This window comes from Monodon monoceros, unplaced genomic scaffold (genome assembly GCF_005190385.1).
Source record: "Monodon monoceros isolate NGI ecotype Baffin Bay Population unplaced genomic scaffold, NGI_Narwhal_1 Super_Scaffold_3, whole genome shotgun sequence".
Classification (NCBI taxonomy): domain Eukaryota; kingdom Metazoa; phylum Chordata; class Mammalia; order Artiodactyla; family Monodontidae; genus Monodon; species Monodon monoceros.
In genome coordinates, this window is record NW_021703780.1 from 23,330,553 (window position 1) to 23,355,816 (window position 25,264).

At 49.2% G+C, this 25,264-nt stretch overlaps 1 protein-coding gene across 1 annotated transcript; it reads right to left on the reverse strand.

The window, feature by feature from the left end:
• Nucleotides 1-1,837: 1,837 nt before the first annotated feature.
• Nucleotides 1,838-25,038, reverse strand: TRIM26 (tripartite motif containing 26). The gene is made up of 8 exons (XM_029242601.1): nt 24,924-25,038; nt 11,994-12,481; nt 11,734-11,829; nt 10,243-10,473; nt 5,928-5,950; nt 5,321-5,436; nt 5,047-5,079; nt 1,838-4,528 (listed from the first exon to the last, which is right to left on the reverse strand). The coding sequence occupies exons 2-8, from the start codon at nt 12,429-12,431 to the stop codon at nt 3,843-3,845; spliced, it is 1,623 nt and encodes a 540-aa protein (XP_029098434.1). The 5' UTR covers nt 12,432-12,481; nt 24,924-25,038; the 3' UTR covers nt 1,838-3,842.
• Nucleotides 25,039-25,264: the final 226 nt, after the last annotated feature.

Below are 25,264 nucleotides of genomic sequence, written 5' to 3' on the forward strand. Positions count from 1 at the left end.
TCCGCCTGCCAACGCAGGGCACACGGGTTCGAGCCCTGGTCTGGGAAGATCCCACGTGCCGCGGAGCAACTAAGCCCGTGCGCCACAACTACTGAGCCTGTGCTCTAGAGCCTGTGAGCCACAACTACTGAAGCCCGCGCGCCTAGAGCCCATGCTCCACAACAAGAGAAGTCGCCGCAATGAGAAGGCCATGAGCCGCAACCAAAGAGTAGCCACCGCTCGCTGCAACTAGTGAAAGCCCGCGCAGCAACCAAGACCCAACACAGCCAAAAATAAATAAATTTTTTAAAAAAAAGAAAAAAAAATTTAAATATGAAGGAAAACCTGTATGAGAAGTAAAATTAATCATGGTTTACCTCATGGTGTAAATAGCTTGGACATACACATGGTAATGAACATATTCAAGTACTGCGCTGGCCAGAAAGTTCGTTCAGTTAATGAATACGTTGTTCAAGAAAGTTCTTGGTGAAAATGAAAAATGTGTCTTATTTTTACTTAAAACTGAACGAACTTTTTGACCAACCCTATACTTACCTGATGTTAGGCCTACATTGAAGGGATGGGAATGCGTGGGGAGTGTGTGTGTGTGTGTGTGCAGTGGGAAACAGGGAGAACAGAGCTAAATCTTCCTTCTCCACAGTGTAAAATTAGAGGATAATGCCCCAAACTCATGTTATTTACAAAAAATGAAGGTGAACACCAAAATACTCTGCTAAAAAGGATGAACTAGGCGACTGGGGAGAGGAATAGGGCAGGGCACTGTTCTTTTTTCCTCTGTAATAAGCACTGTAGATGTTTGACCATATGTGCAGGTGTAGCTCATAAAAAACAACTTAAAAATATGAATATAAAAATTTTTTAAAAATCTGTTGAATAAATCTTGCTGGCAACTTTCTGTACTAGGATGGCATCATACATTTTTATTATTACACATTTTTATTATTTTGCAAGGGTCTTCTATGCTGACACTTTATCTTCTACAGCTTATTGTAGAAGTATGACACTCATAAAACTCATCAAAGCAACAATGACCTGAATGCATTAATACTTTGTTGAAATGGAAATGTTCCCATTTTAATAACTATTAGCTTTTAATTATACAATAATCACCTAAAAGTTTCAAAAACCCCTCATTGTTGTATAAAAACTCTTTCCAAGAAAGGGTAAAAGGCATTTTGAGAATATGAAATTCTTTCGTAAATAAAGGGTTAGTAGTGTATAATTTTAGGGGACAGTTCACATCAACCAACAAAATAAATTTAAATTTTCAAGAATATGCTAGTAATCAGATGCAGAAAAACAAACATCATGATATCACTTATCTGTGGAACAAGATGATACAAATGAACTTATTTACAAAACAGAAACAGACTCACAGACTTAGAAAACAAACTTATGGTTATCGAAGGGGAATGAGGCGGGGAGGGATAAATTAGGAGTTTGGGATTAATGTATACACTACTATATACAAAATAGATAAGCAACAAGGACCTACTGTAGAGCACAGGAAGCCTTACTCAATGTTCTGTAATAACCTATACAGGAAAAGAATCTGAAAAAGAATGGATATGTGTATGTATAACTGAATCACTTTGCTGTACACCTGAGACTAACACAACACTGTGAATCAACTCTACTCCAACATAAAATAAAAAATTTAAAACAGATTATGCTAATAAATATTGTCTCTCAAGATTCAAAAGTAAATTAAGACTTAATTATAATTGTGCATGTCATTTCTAATAATTGACACATTTTACATATATGTATTTAGAAAGAAAAAATAAATTTAAGAGGGAAAACATTAATGAGTCCACAAATGAGAACACAGGGAGGAAATATGCTCTTTGCCATTAGTATAATCTTAGAGGTACTTCCTGTAATCCTCCCTCTTCTACCTTTCAGATGGCAATTTTTAAAAAATCAAAAAACACAGACAAAAAATGGTGAGATGATTGAATGTTAGGAGGCAGAATTGAATCTCCGTAGGTTATTCTTCCTTTGGGGTACTGCTTATTTTCCAGGGAAGGACTGTGGGTGTGCCGTGCTGGACATTACCCTTCTCGCAGGAGCCCCATGCTCCCCAAGTGCTGGATCTCAGCGCAGGGCCACCACTGCAGAAGGGGAAGAGCAAGGTGGAACCTTGGCGTTGGCTGATCTGTGTCCCATGGGGAGCTCTTCTTTGGGGACTTCCACAAATGCCAGCATGTGTGCAAGCAGAGTTGCAGAGTTCTAAAGGACCCAGAAGGGGCACAGTAGAAAAGCCCTGGGCTACTGCTATCGACGGAACCTCTCTGTAGCCATAGACTGTGAAGGTCGGTAATATTTGTGTTACAATAAAATATATACGAATCCGGGCTGTTCATTCACCAAGTTTTTATTGAGCACCTACTCTGTGCCCAGCACTGCACTAGGTGCCATGGAGAATACAAGAGAAGTATAAGATAGAGTGTCCGCCCTCAAGGAGCTTACAAAACTAGAGGCAGAAATCAGATGTACATGTGACTCAGGCAGCATGTGATATATACAAAGAGTACAACTACAGATAATGTAGTGGCTAAGAGACGCCCGAGATCCACAGCGGCTGGGAAGAGTCTCTTAGAGCAGGGGAGGAGTTAAAACTGGCTAAGCGGGGGGACTGGCAGAGTGCCTGGAATGGGCAAGGACAAAGGCTGCAAGGTAATCTAGCTGCAGCAGGAGCTTGTGCTCAACTGTGGGCACTAGCGGAGCCTGGACAGAGGCTGGGACTTGGGTTGGGCCCGTGGGCGATGAGGATACGCTTTGATCCCTCTCTTGATATGAAGACCTGGTGGCTTGCTGGGGACCCCTGCTGCCCTCCTCTCCTCTCCCGGCACAGCCCTGTCTTGCCCTCCCCAGCCCCTCTCCTAGGAAAATAGAAGCTGGATGTTGAGTAGAGCCAGTGACACAAGTTTCATACATACCCTGCTGCAAAAACTGATCAGGGCTTCCAAGGCAGGGGAGTTTTTGCTTGGCTGGATATTTGCCCTGGTGCTTTCATATGAACTGACCAAGAGGAGGGTATCTGGGATTCTTTTAAAAACTCTCCTTGAGAGGACCAACCCAGAGATAATTCATTGATCACCAATCACAACTGTTACCCTAAAGCCACATCTATCTAGATCCTTCCCCTCAGACCACAGATGGCTTCAGGGAGTCCCACCTCCTGGCAATGGAAACCTCACATGCACAGCCCTGGTCTCAGAGAAGCATGGACTCCGCTCTGGACCTTGTGAAGAGATGCTTTCCACTCGCACTCCAGGCGGCTTAAACGGCCTGGGAAGCCTCAGTGGATTTTCATTCAGTTCATTTCCAACATTTTCATGTATGTTTAACTCTGCGCTGGGGTGGCAGTAGGCGTGTTTAAAGTGCCAGGGGAGGTAGGCAGCAGAGTGGATTTGGGCAAAGGAGAAGCCATGGGATTGGAAGGCAGTAAAATGGCCTTGGGTGCAATAGTCAACTGGTCTCTCCCAAGAGCAGCTGGCATGGGATGCCACACAGGGCAAGAAAGTGCTGCCTCGCCTCTTACTCAACAAGGAGGGCAGAGCTGGGTCAAAGGCAGTGGGCAGGAGGGAGGGAGAAGCCCTGTGGACTTCAGGGTCAGAAGTCAGCACGGGAACCCCAGGGGGCGGGAGAGGAGCCCGAGAGCAGGATGGATGGAACAGCACTGAGTGAGGTCCCAAGGGGGCCACAGCCACAAGGAGGGAGCGGCAGCGACACGGGGTCCCTCCCCTTGCCTGCTCCAGGTGCTCCAGCCAGGCCCCTCCCCTCCCATCACAGAGCCCAGGAATCCCAGAGCAGTGAAGCATCGGTGGGTGTGGGGCTCAGGGTCTCAGCAGGAGGCGTGTTCCTGGCCACTTGAGCCACAGGAAGGGGAGCAGGCGCCGGGTGAAGGTGGCAGTGAAGGTGTAGATGAGTTCTTGCGACTCCGCGTTGGTGAAAGTCACGGTGCCCCCTTCGTAATCCAGGGCGATGCCCACCCTCCGGGGCCGCAGTGCTGGGAAGAGCTCGGCCTCGGGGCTGGTGTTGGCCCAGATGCCCGCGGACGAGAGGCGCAGCGCCCACACGCCGTCCTCCGGCCGCAGGGAGAGGTCGCCCTTCCTCTTCACCGAGTCTCTGGCCACCCCCACCATGCAGCTTTCCAGAACTTCCTCCTCCTCCGCCGCCTCCTCTTCTTCCTCTTCATCCCCCAGCGATTCCTCGTCCTCATCCGTTTCCCAGTCATCATATCCGTCCCGGTAGCCGGCCTCCTCTTCCTCCTCCTCCTCTTCCCCCTCTTCCTCCTCGTCCCCCTCCTCTTCATCCTCGGACCAGCCCTCCCTCTCCACCTCCACCTCCCAGTACACCTTGCCCCAGGTGAAGCCCTTACTGCCCAGCACCCCCGGCTCACAGTCAAACTGCTGGGGATGTAGGTATGCTCTCTGGTACAGGCCGCTGTAGGTCACGCACTTCCAGTCCTCCGACAGCTGCAGGTACCCACTGGCCGACTGGGGATCTAGGGTGACACTCACTGCGGGGACAAAGGAAGAAGTATCGGTGTCGCCAGCGGACCAGGAGGGGATCCCCCAGTCCCACAGCAGGGCTGCCACACCGCACGATCCAAGGGGTGCGCTCCACACCTGTGGCAGCGGGAACAAGCCCCTCAGGGGTATGTGATGCACGGCCTGACTGCAGGGCCAGAGGCAGTACAGCAGCGGGGCCTGGGGCAGAGAGTTTGCTCCGAATACAGGAGCCACATGACAGGGCAGATGAGAAGGAACTCAGTCACAGGGAAAAAGACTGGCGGCAGGACCTCTGAGGACAGAATGACCAAACATGGGCAGGAAGCGTCAGAGGCTCCAGTGGAGGGCTCTACTGCAGACGAAGGGTAGCAGAATAGTCAGAAAATGCAAGGTGGGGACTTCAGAAGTGCAGCTGGGAAACTCTCCCTGCTGTACAAGAGAACGGGCTACCTGGGGGCAGAAGGATTCTGTGGGGAGAGTATTCTTTATTTGAGGCAAATCTAGGAACAACCCTTTGGATACTCACCTGTCTTATATTCTAAGTCTCTCAGCAGCTTCCCTGGGGAGAAAAAAGGACAGCAATGACCCTCAAGCCCAGCAAACCTATGAACCTGTTTCTCACTTGGACAGTATTAATTTCGTGACAAGGCTCCATCCCTGAGATCCCAAGAAGGGAAAAACAACCAGGAGACCTCAGAGGAATGAGGTCAGAGAATCCGAAACGAAGGAGCCAGGTACCCTCTTCTCAAAGCAGCACCCCAGCTCCTGACTCCCACCTCAAGGCCCTCCCCAACCCCTACCTTGGAATTCTCTCAGGCCCCGCTGCAGAGACAGAAGTCTATCTGAGAATTCTCCTGTCCTTTTTTTAACCACACGAGCAATGGGTTTCCCAATCCAGAACTTCTTCCGTGGATACCTGAGAAGATGACAGACAAACCTGCTACTTAGCTCTTCCTACATTTCTCTCAATCCTCATGACAATTTATGAAGAGGGAGGGAAAGGTATGATTATCCCCAGGTAATGGAAAAACAGGGCCTCAGAGGTACTAAGTGAACTGCCCAAGGCTGAGCCAAGACTTACAACCACCAGCAGACTCAACATTCAGATCCCTTTTGTCTACCAACATGTGTTCTCACACCATCCTGTCCCGTCTCAGACAAGGATAGTGGACACCGGAGTGGGGATTATACAGAGAACTTGCTCCGGTGCAGAGCAAGTCTTCACCAGTTCTCAAGGACGTGTTCTTGCTTCCCAGGAGAGAAGGTTATCAGGATGAACCATGCGATGCGGGAACCTTTGGCCTCATATCACACAGCCATTAATTCAGATGGATCATGGTCAAGGAACAGGGGAGGGGACAAAGGCACAGGGGAATGAGGTGCACCATGGAAAGGAAACTCTTTTACCTGTTTAAGAAGTCTCTGGTGTCCTGGAAGGGAAGAAAGTACAAGAGTCAATGTGAATCAAAGAAGACTTCATTCATATGTACCAACACTATTAGAGACCGGGACACATCAGTGAACAAAACAAATGCGGTTCTTCCTTATGGAAATGACATTCTAGTGGCAGCAATGGATAAAACAAAAAGAAAACAAACAAAATAATCACAATGACAGAGCAAATGGAGGGGGCGGTAGAAGAGGATGACAGGCCAGCTTCTCTGAGAGGATGACACTTGTGCTGAGATTTGAAGAACTCAGTACTGGCCAGGTGAAGAATGGGAGGAAAGCAAGGTGGGAAAGGGCTTGGCAAAGGGGGCAGGGGCCACATCATGCAGGGCTGGACAGGCATATAGCAAGGAGTTCAAATTTTGTTCTATGTTCAGTAGAAAGCCACCAAAGTGTTTCAAGTAGGGGAGTGATGTATGTGATCTGCTTTTCAAGTGGCTGAGACTGCTAAGTATCCTCCAGGATCTATTCTCCCCTTCTTCCTTTTAGTAATAGAACCTGTGGAGTAATAGCTGGGCAGAGGGCCACCCAACAGAAAACTACACTTCCCAGATCCCCTTGTAACCAGGTTTGGTCATGTGACTAAGCTCCAGCCAATGGGATGCGAAAGGAAGCAATGACTATAATTTTGGGGTCACATACTTTAAAAAAAGAAATTCCATTCTACTTCCTCTTTTTCCTTGGCTCAGTTTTGGATATGATGGTGAGCCCAACTTTGACAAAACAGCTGAGGACAACGTCCCTTGAGGTGAGTGAAACAACCAGATGGAAGTAACCAGCTTTCTGGATGACCTCATGGACAGCTGCCCTGACAGCTCTAGACCCCTCATGTCTGAACTGTTTCTGGGAGGGAAATAACTTGTTTGATATAGTCGCTAGCCAAAATCCCAAGTGATCAATCACTTGGGCATCCTGTACAGAATGGATTAAGAGAGGCAACGCCAACATCAGGGGGCAGTCTGGAGGCTGTTTATGGACCTGGCAAGAGATAATGATGCCCTGACTAGGGCAGTACAGTGGAGCCAGGGAAGCAGCACATTCTAGGTATGTTTGAGACAGACTGGGCATACTGGTGAAAGATAATCAAGGACAGGCCACGGCTTGCACAGGAGGGAGGATGGTGCTATCTGAGTGATAGGAGGGGGTAGAATGGGGAGGAGGTTCTTGCGAGATACTGGTTATTTCCCTTTTATAAGTCTAAATCCTCCATAATACTCTATAGTAATTTTTGCCTTCCTTTTACTCATCCCACAAATTTTAAGTGCTTCTTATGTGTCAGACACCACTCTAGAAGCCTGAGATAGAGCAGGAAAAAAAAAAAAGAGAGAGAGAGAGAGGCACACACACAAATCCCTCGCAGCGGGAAGCAGAGAGCAAAGAATCAACATAACAAATCTATTATATGATGCTATTAAGTGATAGGTGCTATAGGAAGAAGACAGTAGTGTGGAGGGAGACTGGGTAAGGGTGGGGGCAGAGTGACCTCTTTGAGAGAGTGGGATTTGGGAAACAAATGGAATCGCCAAACTGTGGCTGCTGCGGACTGTTTCAGCAAGTCTCAGGAACAACTTGGGGTTTTGCTCGAGGGGAGGCCATCCAAGAGGTCAGAGCTACACCTCGCCCCCACCATGAAGCAACTGACCAGAGACTGGTTGTGAGTTGCTGGCAAATCCTTCTACTCTGTCCCTCGAAACAAGTAAGTCCAAGCCAGCTTCAGGGAAAGGGGGAACAAATCTTGAGACAGTGTATGCCAACAGCTCTGCTGGGATACGTGACATAAAAAGGCAAATAAATGGGCAGTAGGTGGGTGCGGTTAGGGAGCCAAGAGGGCATATTCTGTGACACAGGAGCTGCTAGAACAGAGACAGAATGAGGCCCATCTAAGGGCTGAAGGTTGTGAGTGGCCCAGAGAGGGTGAGACCCGGAGCACCAGTGCAGGAACCCTTCTCTCAAAGGACGCAGAATGGGAGACTGGGGAGTACCGAGGCAACCTGCAGCCCCACACACTGGGCCTCCAGAGGGACGCAACCTGCCCAAGGCTCCTGGAGGGTCTCTCACCCCCCAGACTCCTGGGGCTGTGGTGAAAGAGGCAGTCAGAGCAGAGGCTGGGGCAGGAATCACAGCAATGCTGGGTATTAAGAACCCTAAGGTTCTTCATGGGTGTGGATGGCGACCGACAGTGGAACAGGCAGAGGTACGACCTGCCACCAGACCCTGCAAGGCCTGCCCAGGGCTGAACCAGGGGGGCTTCATAATTCCCTCCAGAGAGGCTCTCCTATCCCCTAGTTCCCTTTATTGTCTTCCTGATAGTCCCAGTTCAGAGATCTTCCCTTTTCTATCGCCTTTGTCAAAAGGCCTCTGTTTCTCTGTGTCTTTTTTTTTTTTTTTCCGCACCGCATGTCTTGTGGGATTTTTAGTTCCCCAACCAGGGATCGAACCCGGGCCCTAGGCAGTGAGAGCGCCAAGTCCCAACCACTGGACCACCAGGGAATTCCCTGTTTTTATCTCTCGTCCTGTTGCTTCTCTCTCTCACCTGTATTTCTCTACCAGACTTTTAGATCAGGGCCCCTATCTTAGTAGGGCCTCATCTTTACTCTCCATTGACAATCAATTAATCTCTGGTAAAATACTAATGACAGTTCAGGAGTGAGCGGTCCAGTTCCCTTGCGGCAAAAGCAAACCCAAACAAAACATACAGACAAAACCCACCAGCACCAACATTTCCTTTACTGACTTTCAGCAGACACCCACCTTCTCTCCTTTCCCTCCTCCCACCTGGCCCCAGGGATGTCTTCAATCTGAGTGGTCTCAGAGGCACTGAAGGCTGGGCCTCTGCTGGCCCACAAAGCTCTTCCGGGCAGACCGCGGAGAGGCTCCCCTCCAGGCAGACACGGCTGGATCTCAGCCCCCCCCAGTACCCCAGCTATGTCCCCGCTCTGTTCCACAGCAAGTACACATCCACATGGTGGCAGCGGCTGTGGGGAAAGGAAGGATGCGCGCTCCTGGAGAGGGGGGAGGGGGTGGAGAGGCAGCAAGTGACCCAGTCAGAGTCTGAGAGAGAAATTCTAGGGAACAGAATGACTTCTGGAGGAAAGGAAGGAACCAGAGAGACATTCTGGACAAAGTGAGAGAAAAGAAGAGCAAGAGGCCGGAGGCCTGTGAGTCAGGACACCCGAGCTGGAGCTCTGACGTGATTCCTGACCTGCCCCACGGCCTGGGACAAACTCTTCCTCTCTCTGGTCGTCAGGGACTTCATCAGCGGGGGCTCGACCAGAAGAGTTCTAAGTCCCCGCCAGTCCCGAGGCATGAGTCGGAATCCGCAATGATGGAGAGGCAGGCAGAGGCTACCTGTGCCGGCCCGTGTACCCGGCGGACTCGCCATCTCTCCCCAGCATCCCACCTCTGACTCGCCCTGCCACTGGCCAGGGACAGCACTTCCCTAGAGAAGGTCCTGGGCGGTTCCACTGCTGGCCAGCAGCCCCACCATGCAAGTGGAGGAGCTCATCACACAGGCCTTCTCCTGGCCTGCAAGGGCAGAAAGATCGAGCATGCTGCCTCCAAAGGCCGCTGAGCCCTGTTTAAGGCAGTGTGACTCCTCTGAGAGGCTTGGGGTGGAAGGAGCTGTGGTGTCATTTCAACGTGGCAGCCTTTTCTCCAATCCATGACCCTCCCTTTCTCAGGGCCAAAGCTGCCTCTTCTGGGAGGTGTTCCAGAGGCCCCCTGCCTGCTCTCCACCTTATTCTCTGAGGCTGATTCCCCAGTCCCAGAGAAAACCTCTGCCTTCGAGAAGTCTCCCTTCCCCAGCTACCCATCTCCTCCAGACCCTCTGGGTTGTTGACAGAACCCGCGCTCAGCCCTCCCTCAGTGACCCCTGATCCCACAGGCTTCTTCATCTCCAGAACCATAAACAGCTTCCCCTGGACCAGTGTCTGCCAATGACTTGTTAGAAGACAGGCTCATGACGGTAGTGATGAGCATGAAGGACAGTAACGAAAATACTAATAACCTTCTCTTCCATTTCTACAACACTTTTCAAAATTTTAAACTCTTTCATGTAGAAAATTTACTTTTTGAAGTGACAACATGCCAGTTATTTTATGCTCATGCAATCACTGCAATAAGTGGTGGGGATAAAGATTATCATCTCCATGCTTTAGATCAGAAAACTGAGGCCCCGAGAAGAAGTGACTCTCCAAAGGTCCTGTAAGTGAGTGGCAGGGCCAAGACCTGCTGTCCTGGTCTCCCGGCTCCCTGCCCCAGGGAGGTCTCTCACCTGCATGAGCTCTGCAGCCGGCTGCTGTGCCTTGCCCTCCAGCTCGGAGATGACCAGCGCCAGCCGGGCAAGCTCCCCGACGCCCCTGGTCTTGTACTTCTCCCTGCCCTCTGTGAGCTCCTGCTCCAGCTTCGCCAGCTGGTCCAGCAGGCGCTGTTCCCGCTCCCTCAGGAACTGGTGGCCCTGCTCAAACTCAGCCACGATGCACTGCCTCTGGTCCTGGAGCTTCTTCTGCAGGGGTGGGAAGGGGGAGAAGGGGGTGACACCTCTGCCCCGGGGTAGAAGATCCCTCCAGGATCTGGTGTAGGGCTGCACAGGCTGGCTCTTTGCCTCTCGTGCCCCTCGCTGACCCCATTCATGAATTCTACAGTGTTTGGGCTGGAAGGGGCTTTAGAGCTCTCCTGTGGCAACCTCCTTTCCTCAAAGAAGACACGGTAAGTCAGTCAGGTCAGTTCCCTCAGACACCATGGGATTGGAACCCTGACTGCCTGCCATTATCTGTTCTAGGTAAACCAGTATGTTCTGGGGCCCTTTGAGGAACATTATGAGCAAACACATTTTCCCCTCCTGGACACCAATCGCCGTGTGTTGCCTCTTCCAGGAAGTTTTCCTTGATTAATTTTATCCAAGCCTGACCAATCCTCTCTTCAGCATCTTCCCCATTATGTGTAAAATATCTGCGCGTACCCCATCCCTGCCATGTAGGACTATATCCTCTTCCCTCAGTGAAACTGTGGAACGTCTATGCTCAGGGACCATGTCCTTTCTTGCCCCCAAGTCTCCCTGCCGAGTCCAGGCTGGGATCTGGTCAGCATCCTCGCACACTGAGCACCTGGAGGCACTCCTTGGATTGGGCCGTCTCCTGCTTCACTCTGTCCCTCTCCCAGGGCCTAACTGCTCACCACCGGGACTGGCCCCAGCATCCCTCCGCCCTCCAATGCCCACTTCCCGAACAGACGTTCCCCCAGAAAACTGGAACCTCTTATCAGTTTTTTCCCTCTGATCCCATCTCTCATCAAGCACACAACGCGCTGCCTGTTTCCAAACTACTGGCAACCACAGGCGCAGGACTCGCTAGACACAGCGTCTTCAGAGCTGGTCGGGCCTTGCCTAGCCCACCCCTCTCACTTCTCGTCCTGGAGCCAGCTCCCTCCTTCCAAACCCCCTGCTCCCCTCACTCTCAGGAACCATGTCTTTCTCCCTCTCTTTGAAAGGAAGAACGAAGCCAGGCCTTCCTCAGTTCCCTACACTCTGGCTCTGCTGAGAAGACACACCCTGCAGCTGCGGTGAGTCACAGAACGAGAAGGACCTTAGCTGACATCCAGGCACCCCAGTCACTTGTGAGACGAGGAAGCAGGCCAGAGCCATAGAGCTCAGACCAGCAGGGCCTGGGCTAAAGCCCAGGCTTCCCGGCCGTCAGTCCAGTCGGGGCTCCCTCTCCCAGGGAGCCAGCTGCCTGCCTCAGAGCTTTCCCTCAACAGCCTCACTTACCAGCACAGCCAGGATATCAGCTTCTCCCTTGGCCTGAAAGCCCTGAATTTTGTCTCTGTCTCTCCTTAGGGTACTCAGGTGGTTCAGGATTTTTTCCTGTAGAAAGACAAGCAGTGGGGATGCTCTGGGCTGAGGCAGGAGGGTGGACTCGGGCTGAGTCCTCGGCCAGCGAGAAGCCTTCTGAGGGGTCTGCGCCAGGCCTCGCCTCCGGGTGGGTGCCAAGCAGAGCATCCCTCCCTGCGGGGGTGAGGAGGGCTTACCCTGTGGGGCTGGGCTGCCTTCTCCACGAGGACGGCCGAGTGGGGCCTGTGCTCCCGGGACTCCCGGCACATGACACACAGCAGCTTGCCATCGTCCTCGCAGTAGTAGTGCAGCTTCTCGTGGTGCCGCTCGCACAGCCTCGTGTCCTGCTGCTCCCGGGCCGCTTCTCCTGGCTGCCGGCCCTTGTCCACCTTCAGCCGCTCGATGTTCTCCACCAGGCTGGCCAGCTGCCACACTGGCCTGATATTCTCCTTCTTAAAAGGCTTCTTACACAGGGGGCAGACAGGGCGGCCCCCTGATGCGGGGCGGACGTCAGTGGTACAGCTGCGGCAGAAGACGTGGCCACAGTCAATGGTCACCGGGTCCCGCAGGTAATCGAGGCAGATGGAGCAGGTCACCTCCTCTTCCAGGCTCCGCAGTGGTGCCAACGCAGCCATGGTGTCCTGAGCTCAGAGGGGTCCCTGTTCACTGGTGGGGACTTCTCCTCCTTGGAGACCAGACACGGAGTCAAGAGCAGGCACAGCAGAGGGGCAGAAATGGCAGCCTTGCACAAAGCTGCCAGCCCCAGCGATCGATCAGTCAATCAATAGATACTTAGCAGCTCCTACGAGGCTCACACAGAATCAGAGCGAAAGGACCTTACCGATCCTCAAGTCCAACGCCCTCATTTTATAGATGAGGAAACTGAGGCCCAGAGAGGGTAGCTTGGTAGAAGGGAGAGCGGAGCTGCCACCAGCCCATGCCACGCTGCTGGGAAAGCACTCCTACCTCAAGACCCTTTCCTTCCATCTGTTGGGAAACGGCTCTAATATACCAATTATGATAGAACAAGGCACCAGATAACTACCTGCTGAAAAACTGTCATAACGTACAAACCTACAATGTCTATTATGTGCACAGTGCTGCCTCACTTCTGCAGTGCATGGGCTGCACAGCTGTTCATGGGGGGCCCTGACAGAGTCAAGAGACTCCTTTGTCTTCCCTGTAGATCTCAGGTGCCAAGGACTAAGCGCACTAAGGTTCTTTACCAAGACTCAAGAAGCCTCAAGAGTCTGAGTTCTGGTGTCCTCCTTTACAGATGTTTCCTTGGGCTGTGCTGAAGTTTTGGCTTGGTTCGCTTCCCCCAGAAAGCAGGTCTGTACCCAGACTCAGCCTGCCGGCAGAGCACGGCCTGACCGCACCGGACTCGTTCTCAGCTGTGCCCCCCTGTGCAGCTGGCCTGGCTGCTCTACTGCTAACAAGGGCGGCTGAGGCCAACGTGGGAGGAAGCCTCACGTGGCTTGCAACCGTGATGTGCTGATGAGGGCTTGGCCGGAAGAGGGAGCACAGAAGCTGAGCACAGAGAGGACTTTAGTCCTGTTTACCTCTGCAGCCCTGGCCCACTTCCTGTCTGAGGTCAGGAGCCTTAGCACACTTAACCCAACAGCTTCCTCCCGCCCCTGACACTGTGTGACAAGAGAGAACTCATTTAAGTACTCTGAGCCTCAGTTTATCCATCCGTAAAATGGGGAGAGTGATACTTACCTTCAAGGGTTTCTAAGTGGGTTGAGTAAAAGAATTATGTTGAAAATACTAAGCATAAGTGCGGTATAGAGGGGGAATCTAGGAGAGAACCCAGAACCCGCGGTTCCCAAATCCAGTGAGTGTTCAAAGCACAAGTACAGCAAGAGTGGAAATTTAAAGTGAGGATGAACCGCCATAGTGACACACGAGCTCCAGAGTTAAAGCAAACGAGAGACTCGTGGGGCAAACTGGGGAACCTGCTCTGCCGCAGACCCACAGAAGGACCCACGGGAGGCAATAAGCAGTCGCTGGGAAGACAGCCAGCAGACAGGGCACGCAGGTAACTGCGAGGCTGGAATGAAGCCCTTGGAACCGCAGGCAAGTCAATCCGATTACTGGCTATGTACGTGAAAGTCCATTACAGCAGAGTTCAGTGGCCTTCAAGGTCTTTCACTGTAGTGACATGAATTAGCTAGAAATAAAGCCCCAAAGAGAAAACGACACAGGAATACAAAGTCTACTTCTTGAGGATCTAATGCAGCAATATATAAGAAGTGCTTTATAAAGTGAAAGTACTGTACAAATGTAAGGGATTATCTTTCTGCTGACAATGAACTCCAACTGGAAGCTCCAATGGATTTAGAGATGTGTGACTTTAAGAGTGTGGAAAAGACCTGTACCTACAAAGCTTAAACGAAAGAATCAAGGAATTTAACTGGTAAATGAAGGTAATAAAGTTTTTAGAATGTTAATAAGGGTAGTAAAAATCCTAGGAATTGCCTGGTCAACTCCCTGGTTTGTCTGTTGAGGAAGCGAGCCTGACCCAGCCACTTGGAGGTGTAACACAGGAAAGGATCCTGGTACTGGTGATTCCTATGGGTGCTGGAGCCCTTCACCAACTCACTTTGCTGAGGGGCTTGGAAGTTCAAAGGCTAAGGTTATTTGTTTCTTTTATTGTTGTAGGGTTATGGCATGTGTTTATCTTTGGGGCTGGGAATTTAATTCTGTTGCAAATGACCAGATGAATAAAAGGACTATGAAGAGCTCAGCTACAGCTCCCCATCCACACAAAACCTGACACAATCAGGCGCCCTCATCACCTGGAGCAGGAGTTCTTAACCCAGGCTCCATGCTCGACTTCCACAGATCTTTAAACCCCCAACACTGTATGAAAATGGTTACTAATGTACTAGATGAAAAACCTGTCCAGGGATTACAGAAGAATGCTGGTAAGTAAGTGTAGGAGGGATGATAGAACTAGAAAAACACCATCTTGCAAGCTCCATTGTATAAGACAAGGCTCATCATCAGATACTAAAACCATGAGGTACTAGGGGACAGGACAGTCCCATGGTGCTAAGTACCGCCCAGTGGGTTACTCCCTAATGTACCTTGATAAGGGAGAGATCTGGTGATGGCCTTAGTCAGTGACCAAATCCAGCATCGCTAATAGAGGGACAGGTGTTTCTGGCATATGGTTCCCAATGTGGCGCCATATGAATTGCACAATGTCACCTTTGAAGTAGTCGTGCCAAAAATGTTTGAGGTGGGACTTCCCCGGTGGCGCAGTGGTTAAGAATCTGCCTGCCAGTGCAGGGGACACAGGTTCGATCCCTGGTCCGGGAAGATCCCACATGCCGCGGAGCAACTAAGCCCATGCGCCACAACTACTGAGCCCGTGCGCCACAACTACTGAAGCCTGTGCACCCCAGAGCCTGCGCACTGCAACTACTGAGCCCACGTGCCACAACTACTGATGCCTAGAGCCCGTGCTCTGCAACGAGAAGCCGCCACAATGAGAAGCCCGCGCACTGCAACGAACAGTAGCCCCTGCTCACTGCAACTAGAGAAAGCCCATGTGTAGCAACGAAGACCCAACGCAGCCAAAAATAAAAAATAAAAAAAAGTTTGATGTGAATGAATCCAATCACCTCTTTCAACCTACCTTCCAGTTTATAGAAAATATGAGGGTTAGAAGAATGAGTTAAAGCCCATCATCAGGAGACAGATAAATCCAGAATAGGAGACATTCCACAAGACAACTGGCCTGGACTTTTAAAAAGTCAGTCATGAAAAATAAAACAGGGTTGTTCTTGAGTTAAAAAGACTAAAGAGAAATAACAATCAAACGCAAATACTTTGATTGGATCCTGGTTTTTTAAAAAAAAGCTATTAAAAACAGTTTGGGGACAATTAGAGGAAATTTGACAAAAGACTAGGTATTGCATCATATTAAGAAATTATTATTGATTTTTTAATAGCATTTATTGAAGTTATGCATGTATGTACATATTTTCAGGCAACACATGCTGCAGTATTTAGGACTGTATGACTACAACTTACTTTTAAATGGTTCAACAAAACAAAATAAAAAGTCAGAAAATCTCTAATAGAGAGATGATCGTGCCCAACACTTGTAGAAGCTCAATACATAGGTGCTGAACAAATGAATGGATTCAGAGGAAGGAAGGCAATGTTAATTGCATATGCATTTGTTTGAGAGGCTGCTGAAACTAACAAATGAAACGCACTACAGTTCTATGTTCAATCCCATTGCTTGGTTATATAGGCTCCATCCTGAATATATAACAAATATTGAAGATGGCTTACTCTGGCATTGCTGACCATGTATAAGACTCGAGGTGTAAATCTGTGGGTTGAAACCAGGTTCAAGTCAGGGCTCTAACCCAATAGCCCAGCGACTAACAACTTCTTGGTGACAGCATTTCTGTAGGACCCACCTTACCGGCCATTTACACATCTTATGTTATTTAATGCTCAGGATACTTTTCTGAGGAAACTGAGGCTCAGGGAGGGAAGCAACTTGCCCAAGAGCACATGGCTAGGAAGCAGTGTCTGGTGCTGATGCCTCAGCCCAATCCATTACACTCTCTTCTCTGCCCAGGCAAACTGTAAAACAGGGCCTAATACCAGCTCCTTTGTCGGGAAGCTCGGATGAGGTCATCTCAATGGAAGGGCTTTGTAAACTGGAGAGTGCTGACAAAAGTAAAGGGGCATGTATTACTGCTGACGCTGAGCGAAAGCACCCTTGCCTTAGATTCGACAGGAAGCATGGCTCCTGTATGAGACGCGGGCGGACCTGGGCTCACACCGCACAGCCAACCCTTTCGAGCCAACGCAAGACTGACCCTCTCCAAAACCCCTCCCCAACTTACCACGCTCCCCTGTGATTCTGCCTTTTCTATCATTTGTGCCTTTAGCACATTCTGATGATCTCGACAGGTTTTCACAATAAGGGGTAAAACTACCACACTCCTCTCCATTCCTGGCTCTCGGGTGGACAGAAACCATAGAAAGCCAGAGCCAGAAAGTCTTCACAACGACATGGTCCACCCTACGTCCTTTACCCAAATGAGAATTCTGAAACCTGAGCAAGTCGTTTCATGGATTACCTTCTACCAGAAGCCACTCACCCCTGCTCTGGGGTGGACAGGTCTCCGGTCCTTTCAATAAACCAGAAGCTGGTTTCAATTCCACAGAACCAGGCGGAACTGGAGACACTCCCGACCTTTTTGATTCCCCCTTGCCCCACCATCCACCTGTCCCCTACAGCTCTCCGCATCTCCTAAATACCTACTCTACATATGTCAACAGACTGGCTGAGGTGACACCACATAATTTCTGGCACACATTTCAGGATGTAGATGCCATGCACAAGTGTTGGCTGCAAGAACCACTGTGAGTTGTAAAAACTAGCTGAGGTTTCTCTTTTCATGGTTAGAATTCTGGTAGGTAGACTTTATCAAGTTATGAAAAGAAACTTCTATTCCTACTATTTAGAGAATTCTATATATATATTATACATACGTGTATATATATATATATAACTTGATACATGATTTTTTCTTCTTTATATAGTCACGTGTTTTCTTTTCTTTAATTCATTAATGTGATGAATTGTGTTAAAATATTTTCTTATAAGTCATCTTTATTTAGGAATAAGCCCTACTTGATTATGATGTATTATGTGTAATTTTAATAAACAGTTTGGTTCAGGTTAAAAAAAAAACTAGCTGAGGGAAGCATCGCCGCGAATGCCCACACCTTGTAAGGGACAGGTACTTACACTCCTCACCCACCCCAGAGGGAGAGGATCTAACTCAAGACCCCTGTTTCTTAACAGTTGCCAACTTCTACCCTAGCAGGTTCTAAACCTTCCCTCAACTTCCCATGGCTTTTGATGTCCCACACCTTCGTCCCTCCTTCCTGCTGCCTTGGCCTCCTACATGCCACAGCAAGGGACCCTAGAAGACACCGAATCCCAGATGTGGACTCTAAGGCCCAGGGAGGTGAATGGAGGGGGCTGGATTTGCACCCTGGTCTCCAGGCTGCTTCTCAAGTCCACGCATGGGGCTCCAGACAAGAGCCCCTTCTTCCTTGTGATCCTAAAGTGCTTAGCCTAGGGCTCCGTGCCCTGTGGGAAGGCCATTCAAGGGCTCTTGGAGCTCCAGATTAAGCCTCATTTCTTAATCTGAAATAACCAAATTCTCCTAGAAGTAAACTTCTGTGAGACACCTCAAACAAAGCAGGAAAGGACAAAATTCAGGGCAAAAAGCAAGTGATATGGATCTGGACACTAGAAGGAGTGGCCATGCCCCTGTTGCCGACACCTGGACTCCCAATATCTTTACAGGCCTGGCTGTGGGCTGGGCACCAGGCAATCTCAGGGGATGCCAGTTTGGTGGGTGGTGCATTGCTGAGGTCACACGTGGGTTACTTTTCCCCCACAGGTCAAGCATCACTGGTGCTCTGAGGCACAGTGCAGGCCACGCACACCCCCAGGGCCAGGCCAAGACGACATGCTCTGAACAGTGGAAATCCCCACAGGGCCCAGCGTGGGGCATGGAAGCAGCAGCCACTGGGAGCTGGATGGGACAAGGCTTTGAAGTGCTGCTGAGGCTTTTAAGTAGGAGGGTGTCAAAATTCATTCAACAGGTAATAGGTATTTACTAAGCGCCAGGCACTGAGGATACAACAGAGAACAAAAATGGGAAAGTCCCTACCCTCCCAGAGCTTACATCTAGTGACATAACTGAGTGGTCCTTTGGAAGTTGCAATCAGAGCTAACTGCGGGGATTATACAATCCTCAAGGCTTTCCCGATTTACTTAAGCCTCCTCTCTTCATTGCCTAGTGTTCCAGGCACCGCAGCCTTCCTTTCGTCCCTCAAACATACCCTGCCACGTTAAAACACAGGTTCGCTCATGTAACCACCCTGGTTAATTCCCAGGCTCCAGGGGTAAAGTGAAAACTCCTTCCCACGCTCTGTGAGGCCGCTGATAATCTAGGCCCAGGCCTTGTCTCCAGGCTCATTTCCTGCCATTGCCCACTTCAAACTCGACCTCACAGACAAACCAAATCCCTCTCTAAGCCTCCAAAAGTACCATGCTCTTTCCTGCCTGAACCCTTTGAAAATGGTGTTCCCTCTGAATAGGACACCATTCCTTTCCTTCTTAGTAGACTCCTTTTCCAGCTTGAAGTCTCAGCTGAAAGCCACCTCCTCTTTCCTGACCTGTCACACTGAGGCCACATGCTCTCTCCCTTATACAGCCCCCCAGCACTCCACACTGCACTGGATACTTCTATGCAATCGTTGAGTCCCTACTTATTATTATAATTACTTATTTAACACCAGCTTTTCCCACTGCATTGGACAGAGACTGTGTACGCCTTATCCCCAGAATCTAGCACAATGCCTGACAGAGGAAACATGGAAAACTGGCTGAGGAAGTGAATAAAGCACAGGCACAGAGCGTCTGATGCCCACAAAATGCTTCCTAAGTATCCGCTGAACGAGTGCAAGAAATCTCAGCCACTTGTCCTTGCCCTCCAGCAAGATGAGAAAGTACTAGACAGAAGTGATTTCTTCAGATTCCCTGCAGAACAGTGGGCTGCAATCACCAGCACACCCCCAGTCATGGTATCCAAGGTTTGGCTCCAGGAACGTACAGAAACCAGGAGAGAAGAAAAAGCTGTGTCCCGGGAAATGGTTGTGATTATAATGGTGATAATTGCTCCTTCCCTCTTCTTTCGTTTTACACTAGGTATGCATCCATGAACAAAACAGTTTATTTTTCCTGGTTTTGAGCATTTCAAATGAATGGAATCATACTGCATTTGGGGGGCGGGGCGGGGGGCGGGGAGACTATCTACGTCAAGTCTGTGAGGTTCACTCACACGATTATGAGCCGATTTTGTTCATTTTCATTGCTTTATGACTGTATAATTTTACTTCTAATGTAGCCAATTTTGTTTTTTGGCCACGCCATGCGGCTTGCAGGATCTTAGTTCCCCAACCAGGGATCGAACTCCGGCCCTCGGCAGTGGAAGTGCTGAGTCCTCACCACTGGACCGCCAGGGAACCCCCTGATGTAGTCTACTTCTTATGGCCCCTGAGTTGTTTCCAGTTTGGGACAATTACAAACACTGCTCTGTGAACATTTCGGCTCACATGCCCTAGTACACCCAGGCAAGCAGGATGCATCCCCAACTTACCTAGATCAGGCCAAACTGTTTCCAAACTGTTGTACCACCGCGTGTCCCCACTAGCAGGCTCCGAGTGCCCATGTTGCTCCAGCCTCACCAATACCTGATATTCTCATCTTTTAAATTTCTGCTATGGTGACTATAGGTAATAATACTGAATTGCATATTTGAAAGTAGCTAGGAGAGTAGATCTTAAAAGCTCTTAACACAAGAAGAAAAAACTTTGTAACTATACATGGTGACAGATGTTAACAGGACTGTTGTGATCATTTTGCAATATATACAAATATCAAATCATTATGTTGTACACCTGAAACTAATGTAATGTTATATGTCGATTATACCTCAATTAAAAAAAAAATTAAATACGTAATAGATGCTTCACACTCTAAAAAAAAAAAAAATTGCCAATCTGGTGAACGGGAAATAGAATCCCATTGTGTGTATGTATGTTTAATGCTTTAAACAAATAATAAAAAGAAACAGCATGAAGAAAGGCCCAGTAACAGGCCAGGGAATCAGCCCTAAAGCAGCAGATCAGATTGTCCCTTGATCCAACTAGTAAGTGCTGTAAATGTTTATCTTTTGCAGGAAGGGGTCCACCAGCTTCCATTCTTCCTTCCTCTGCTAACTTTACCCAGTTCCTTTCTGGGGATCATGTGCTTGGGGCAGAGCTCTCCCCCCAGCTCAAAGGTGGAACAAGAGAAAGAGTCGTAAGCCCCCTGGCCACAGTGCTTGCTTCAGGGTTGAGAACATGACTCAATTGCAGCCAGTCACAAGGAGACCTAGTTGAGTCACGGGGGAAAAAAGATTCTTGAGAACTTTTTCCCTAGAACTTGCAAGAAGTGAGGTCAAACGGTTTGGAGCTGCTAGAGCGGCTAGCCAGAGGGTTAGCCTGTTTGAGAATGAAGCCAACCCAGGGATGAAGTGAAAGAAACCAGGTCCTGATGGCATCCGGTGAAACCAGTATCGAGCTGTGCCTGAAGCTAGCCTAACCTTGAACTTTTCTGTCACTGGAGGCAATAAATGCCCTTTCTGCCCAGCCAGCTTGGACTTGTCTATCATCTGCCCTCCCCCATCCCCACCCCAAATTCCTGCCAGATACAGCAGAGGAAGTTATTGATGGTTACTAGGCTGAAATATACAAAGAGCTCATGCAGAAAAATCAGCCTCTTCACCTAGACAAAGCATTGGGCAAAGGTAGATACTAAGTGGCAATTCTGTTCTCTCTGGGCCCCACAGGTAGAATATAACCTGCCAGGACATAACAGATCTCCAACCTGCTCCATTGTGAGTGAGGAGCAGGCAGATCTTCTTCCACCCCAGCTGTCATTCTAACCAAAGCCTAAAGTCAAGAGTCCTGGGTTAGGATGAAAACCCGGATTATCACCCAGCCTCAGCTACTCTGCTGTGCAGCCCAGGGCTAGATTCTTGACCTTTCTGGGTCTCAATATCACCATGAAGTAATAGGGGTAGGAGGTAACATCCAGGCAATTCACAGGACAAATTGAAATAAAGGTTTGGCAAGCATACCAGAATATTTACTGCGCAACATAAAGTCACTGCTGTGATCAAGAGCCACCAAAGCAGAATAACCATAGATGATATCTTTGGATCAGGTATCCCAGTTTTATTGTTTTGTTTTGACAATTGGTTATCCGGCAGGAAAAAACAGTTTATCAAATTTAGTTTCTTCAAGATCATAAATGGAGTCAGTGAACTCAAAATCTATGGGTTAGTGAGATAGAGACAGTCTAACCATTCATTCCCCAGAGGAAGGAGGGCCCTAAACCACCAGCTAGGAAGTTACTACTTTAATCAAATTTGAGACACCCATGTCATTACATGTTTGCATCTCTGAAATGTGATAAATGGCATGCCATAAGTTAGCTGGCAAGATATTTTTTCTATGTGGAAATAAAATAATTGATGACATCTTAGATGTGGTGAAATGTAGCATATCTCGTACAAAGTGCTGCCAGGGTCCTCTAACACATGGAACTCATCCTGTCACCCTCCTGCTTCAAAGCTCCTGAGGTCAAAGCTGCACAGCAGGGCACACAGGCCCCCTATAATCTGCCCCCCACTTACCCATCCAGCCTTGAATCCTAACGCTAGAGACACTGAACTGGAAAGACAGCCCCTTCTTCACCGCCCCCTCTCCCCACCCCTTGCTCTTGTTCATGAGCTTCTCAGTCCCAGCTCAACCTTGAAAGCCTGAATCAGATATGCTCCCTTATCTGTGAGGTCCTTCCTGTGCCCATCCCACCTCTGAGCTGAATGAATTCCCTCCCTCGGGAAGCTCCTGCAGATACTACATTTCTATTATAGCACTATCATACCACTTCCTAATTGATATTTTTACCCATCTTTCTTCCAACCAGGATGTGAACCCAAGGGTCATGTCTCACTGATCTTTTCGTATCTCCAGTATCGGGCACAAAGTCTGTAAATGTTTGTGAGGCTAAATGTTATCCCATGATTCCAGAGCCCCATATCTTCTTCATTCTCCCCCTCACCACACTCCCCTTCCCACTTTGCAATCTCGCTTCAGCAGGAGGCTCCAAGGGCTCCCCTCAGATTAGACATTCTTGGCCACAAACATTACCCAGATCTCCTCCCTCTGCACATATAGTTTGGGGGGAAAGGTCACTGCATTTTACCAAGTTGGCAAGTTTTAATTCATCCTGGATGCCAGCCAAATTAAGCCTTTGTTTTCCAAAACCAATTTCTTCCCATTCTCCATGTCGTTTCCTATTCTGATCCTGGGGGGTATAAGTCTGAAGTCACCCCAAGAAGCCTCAATTCCAACTACGGGCTCTCCTCTGCAGCTCGCAGTGTCTTCTGCAGTGGTCACCCCAGTCTGAGCCCAGCCTATCACTCCCTTTGGGGTAAGTGACATCTAAGAAGTCACCTACTGCCCCTGGGCCTCAGTTTCCTTACTGCTTTACAAGGTAAGAATAACGTCTTGTCAAGTTTGCCAGGCTGTTTTGAACTTCAATCGAGGTCACATAAGTGAAAGTGTTTTCAACAGCAAAAAACTCTATAAAAATACATGCTAGAAAAGAGCACAGGAGCCAACTTAAAAGAACTCGCAATGGCTAAAGTTGTAACAAAACAAAGTAGTACTGAATTATAACCCTAAGTATAAAATAAATATCCATGAGTCCATACTGATACAAATAAATGATTGAATAAGTGATTAAATAAGGCAAAAGAGACAAATCTCCCACACAGAAGAATTCCAGATAATATATGTATGGAGTTGCCCTTAAGGAGGCAGAAGATAATCCCATTCCTTAGGTCAGGGCTGCACACAGTTTGACTACTTTCCAAAGAGTACAGTATGGAAGGGGGTGGGGGTGGGGCTCGGGGCAGGGAGGGGAGGAAGAGTAACTTTACAGTGGAGAAGCCTGACTTCTCAGCCAGGTAATCAAGATCAGCATCAAGTTATAAAGCATGTTCCCTTGATGTGAAGTGATGAAAACGGCAATCTACCTCTGTGGTTTTCCTCCCAATAACCCATAAGCCCAGACTCAGGAGAAAAACAACAGACAAATTCCAATAGAGGGGCATCCTATAATACACATGGGGGGTATTCCTCAAAACTCTCAAGATCATCAAAAACAAAGTCTGAGGGGCTTCCCTGGTGGCGCAGTGGTTGAGAGTCCACCTGCTGATGCAGGGGACACGGGTTTGTGCCACGGTCCGGGAAGATCCCACATGCCGCGGAGCGGCTGGGCCCGTGAGCCATGGTCGCTGGGCCTGCACGTCCGGAGTCTGTGCTCCGCAACGGGAGAGGCCACAGCAGTGCGAGGCCCGCGTACCACAAAACAAAACAAAACAAAACAAAACAAAAAACAAAGTCTGACAAACTGCCTCAGCCACAGGGAGCATAATGAGAGCTAACTGGAATATGGTAACCTGGGTGGGATAATGAAACAGAAAAACTACTTAGGTAAAAACTAAGGAAATCTGAATACATTATGGATGCAGGCCAATAATAATGTATCGATACAAGTTCATTAATTGTTAACAAATGTTCCATATTAATATAAGGTGCTAATAAATAAATGGGGACAAGGTTTGGGGTATATGGAACTCTGTACTAGCTTCACGATTTTTCTATAAATCTAAAACTGTTCTAAAAAATAGTCTTTTTTCAAAAATACGGAATTGCAGTTTGAGGAATATACAAAATAAAGTCTATTTTTTAAAACAGCTGATTCTTTTACGCTTGGGGGGTGAGTAACTCTAGGGATTGATTTTTAGCCCAGGCACGGTTCCTGACACTGATATTTGTTGCATGCACGAACGAATATCATTCTCTGGAAGTGCACACAAAGCGGCGTGGTGTCAAAATCTGGAATGTACTGGGAATTTGGAAGTGTTTGCCTCTCATAAGCTCCACAAAGGCAAATTTACACACTTTTCTAAGGCCATACAGGGTGAAAAGCAGCAGGGAAAATGCTGATGTGCTAATGGGCTGGAGGAGGAAGTGAATGCACAGCTCCAAGTATACGTGGCTAAACCGGTTTATTCTGACCAATTAAAAAACAAAAAACAACAACAAAACACCATGGCTCTGGTCCTGGAGCCTGACTGGCACTCTACGCGGCTCCAATCGACGAGACCGTCATCTGGGCCCCGCTTACTTCTGGCTCTGGAGACAAGAATGGATGGGTGCCTGAGCTGGACATGGAAAAGCGAGGAAGACCCAAGAGGAGGGAGCGAATGGTGGCCCAAGCAAGCAGGAGGATTAGGCCGGGAGGGAGGACGCCGCGAACTTCACCCTTCTCCCAAGCCGGGCCGGCGGCCCGGCCTCGTTCCGCTCGCGCGGCCGCGTTCGGTTGCCCGGACCCCGGGGCGCGTGTGTGACTGCTGCTTTGCTGAATTTCTCACCGGGCGCCCCCTACTCACCGGTCCCCAGCTCCGAGCCGCGAATCCCGGGCTGGTATCGCTTCTTTCCCGCGGCGGTCAGTTCCGGGTCGCTCTCCTCCGCCAGCACCCAGCGCGACGGCGCGTCCCCGCCCGGTAATCTCCGGGTTCTTTGGAGCCCTCCACCGAGATTTCCCCCGGACCAGCGCCCGGATTGGTCCCTGCCGAACGCCGCCTCCCAATGGGAGCCTTAGTTCCCTCTTCGTCACTGATCACTGGGCAAATCCCTGGGCCGCAGCGGTGGGTGGGGCAGCAGGGGCTGAGAAAGGGAAACAAATCTTGCGGAGCTGAGGCTTAGCGGCTGCCGCAGCCGGAGTTCGATG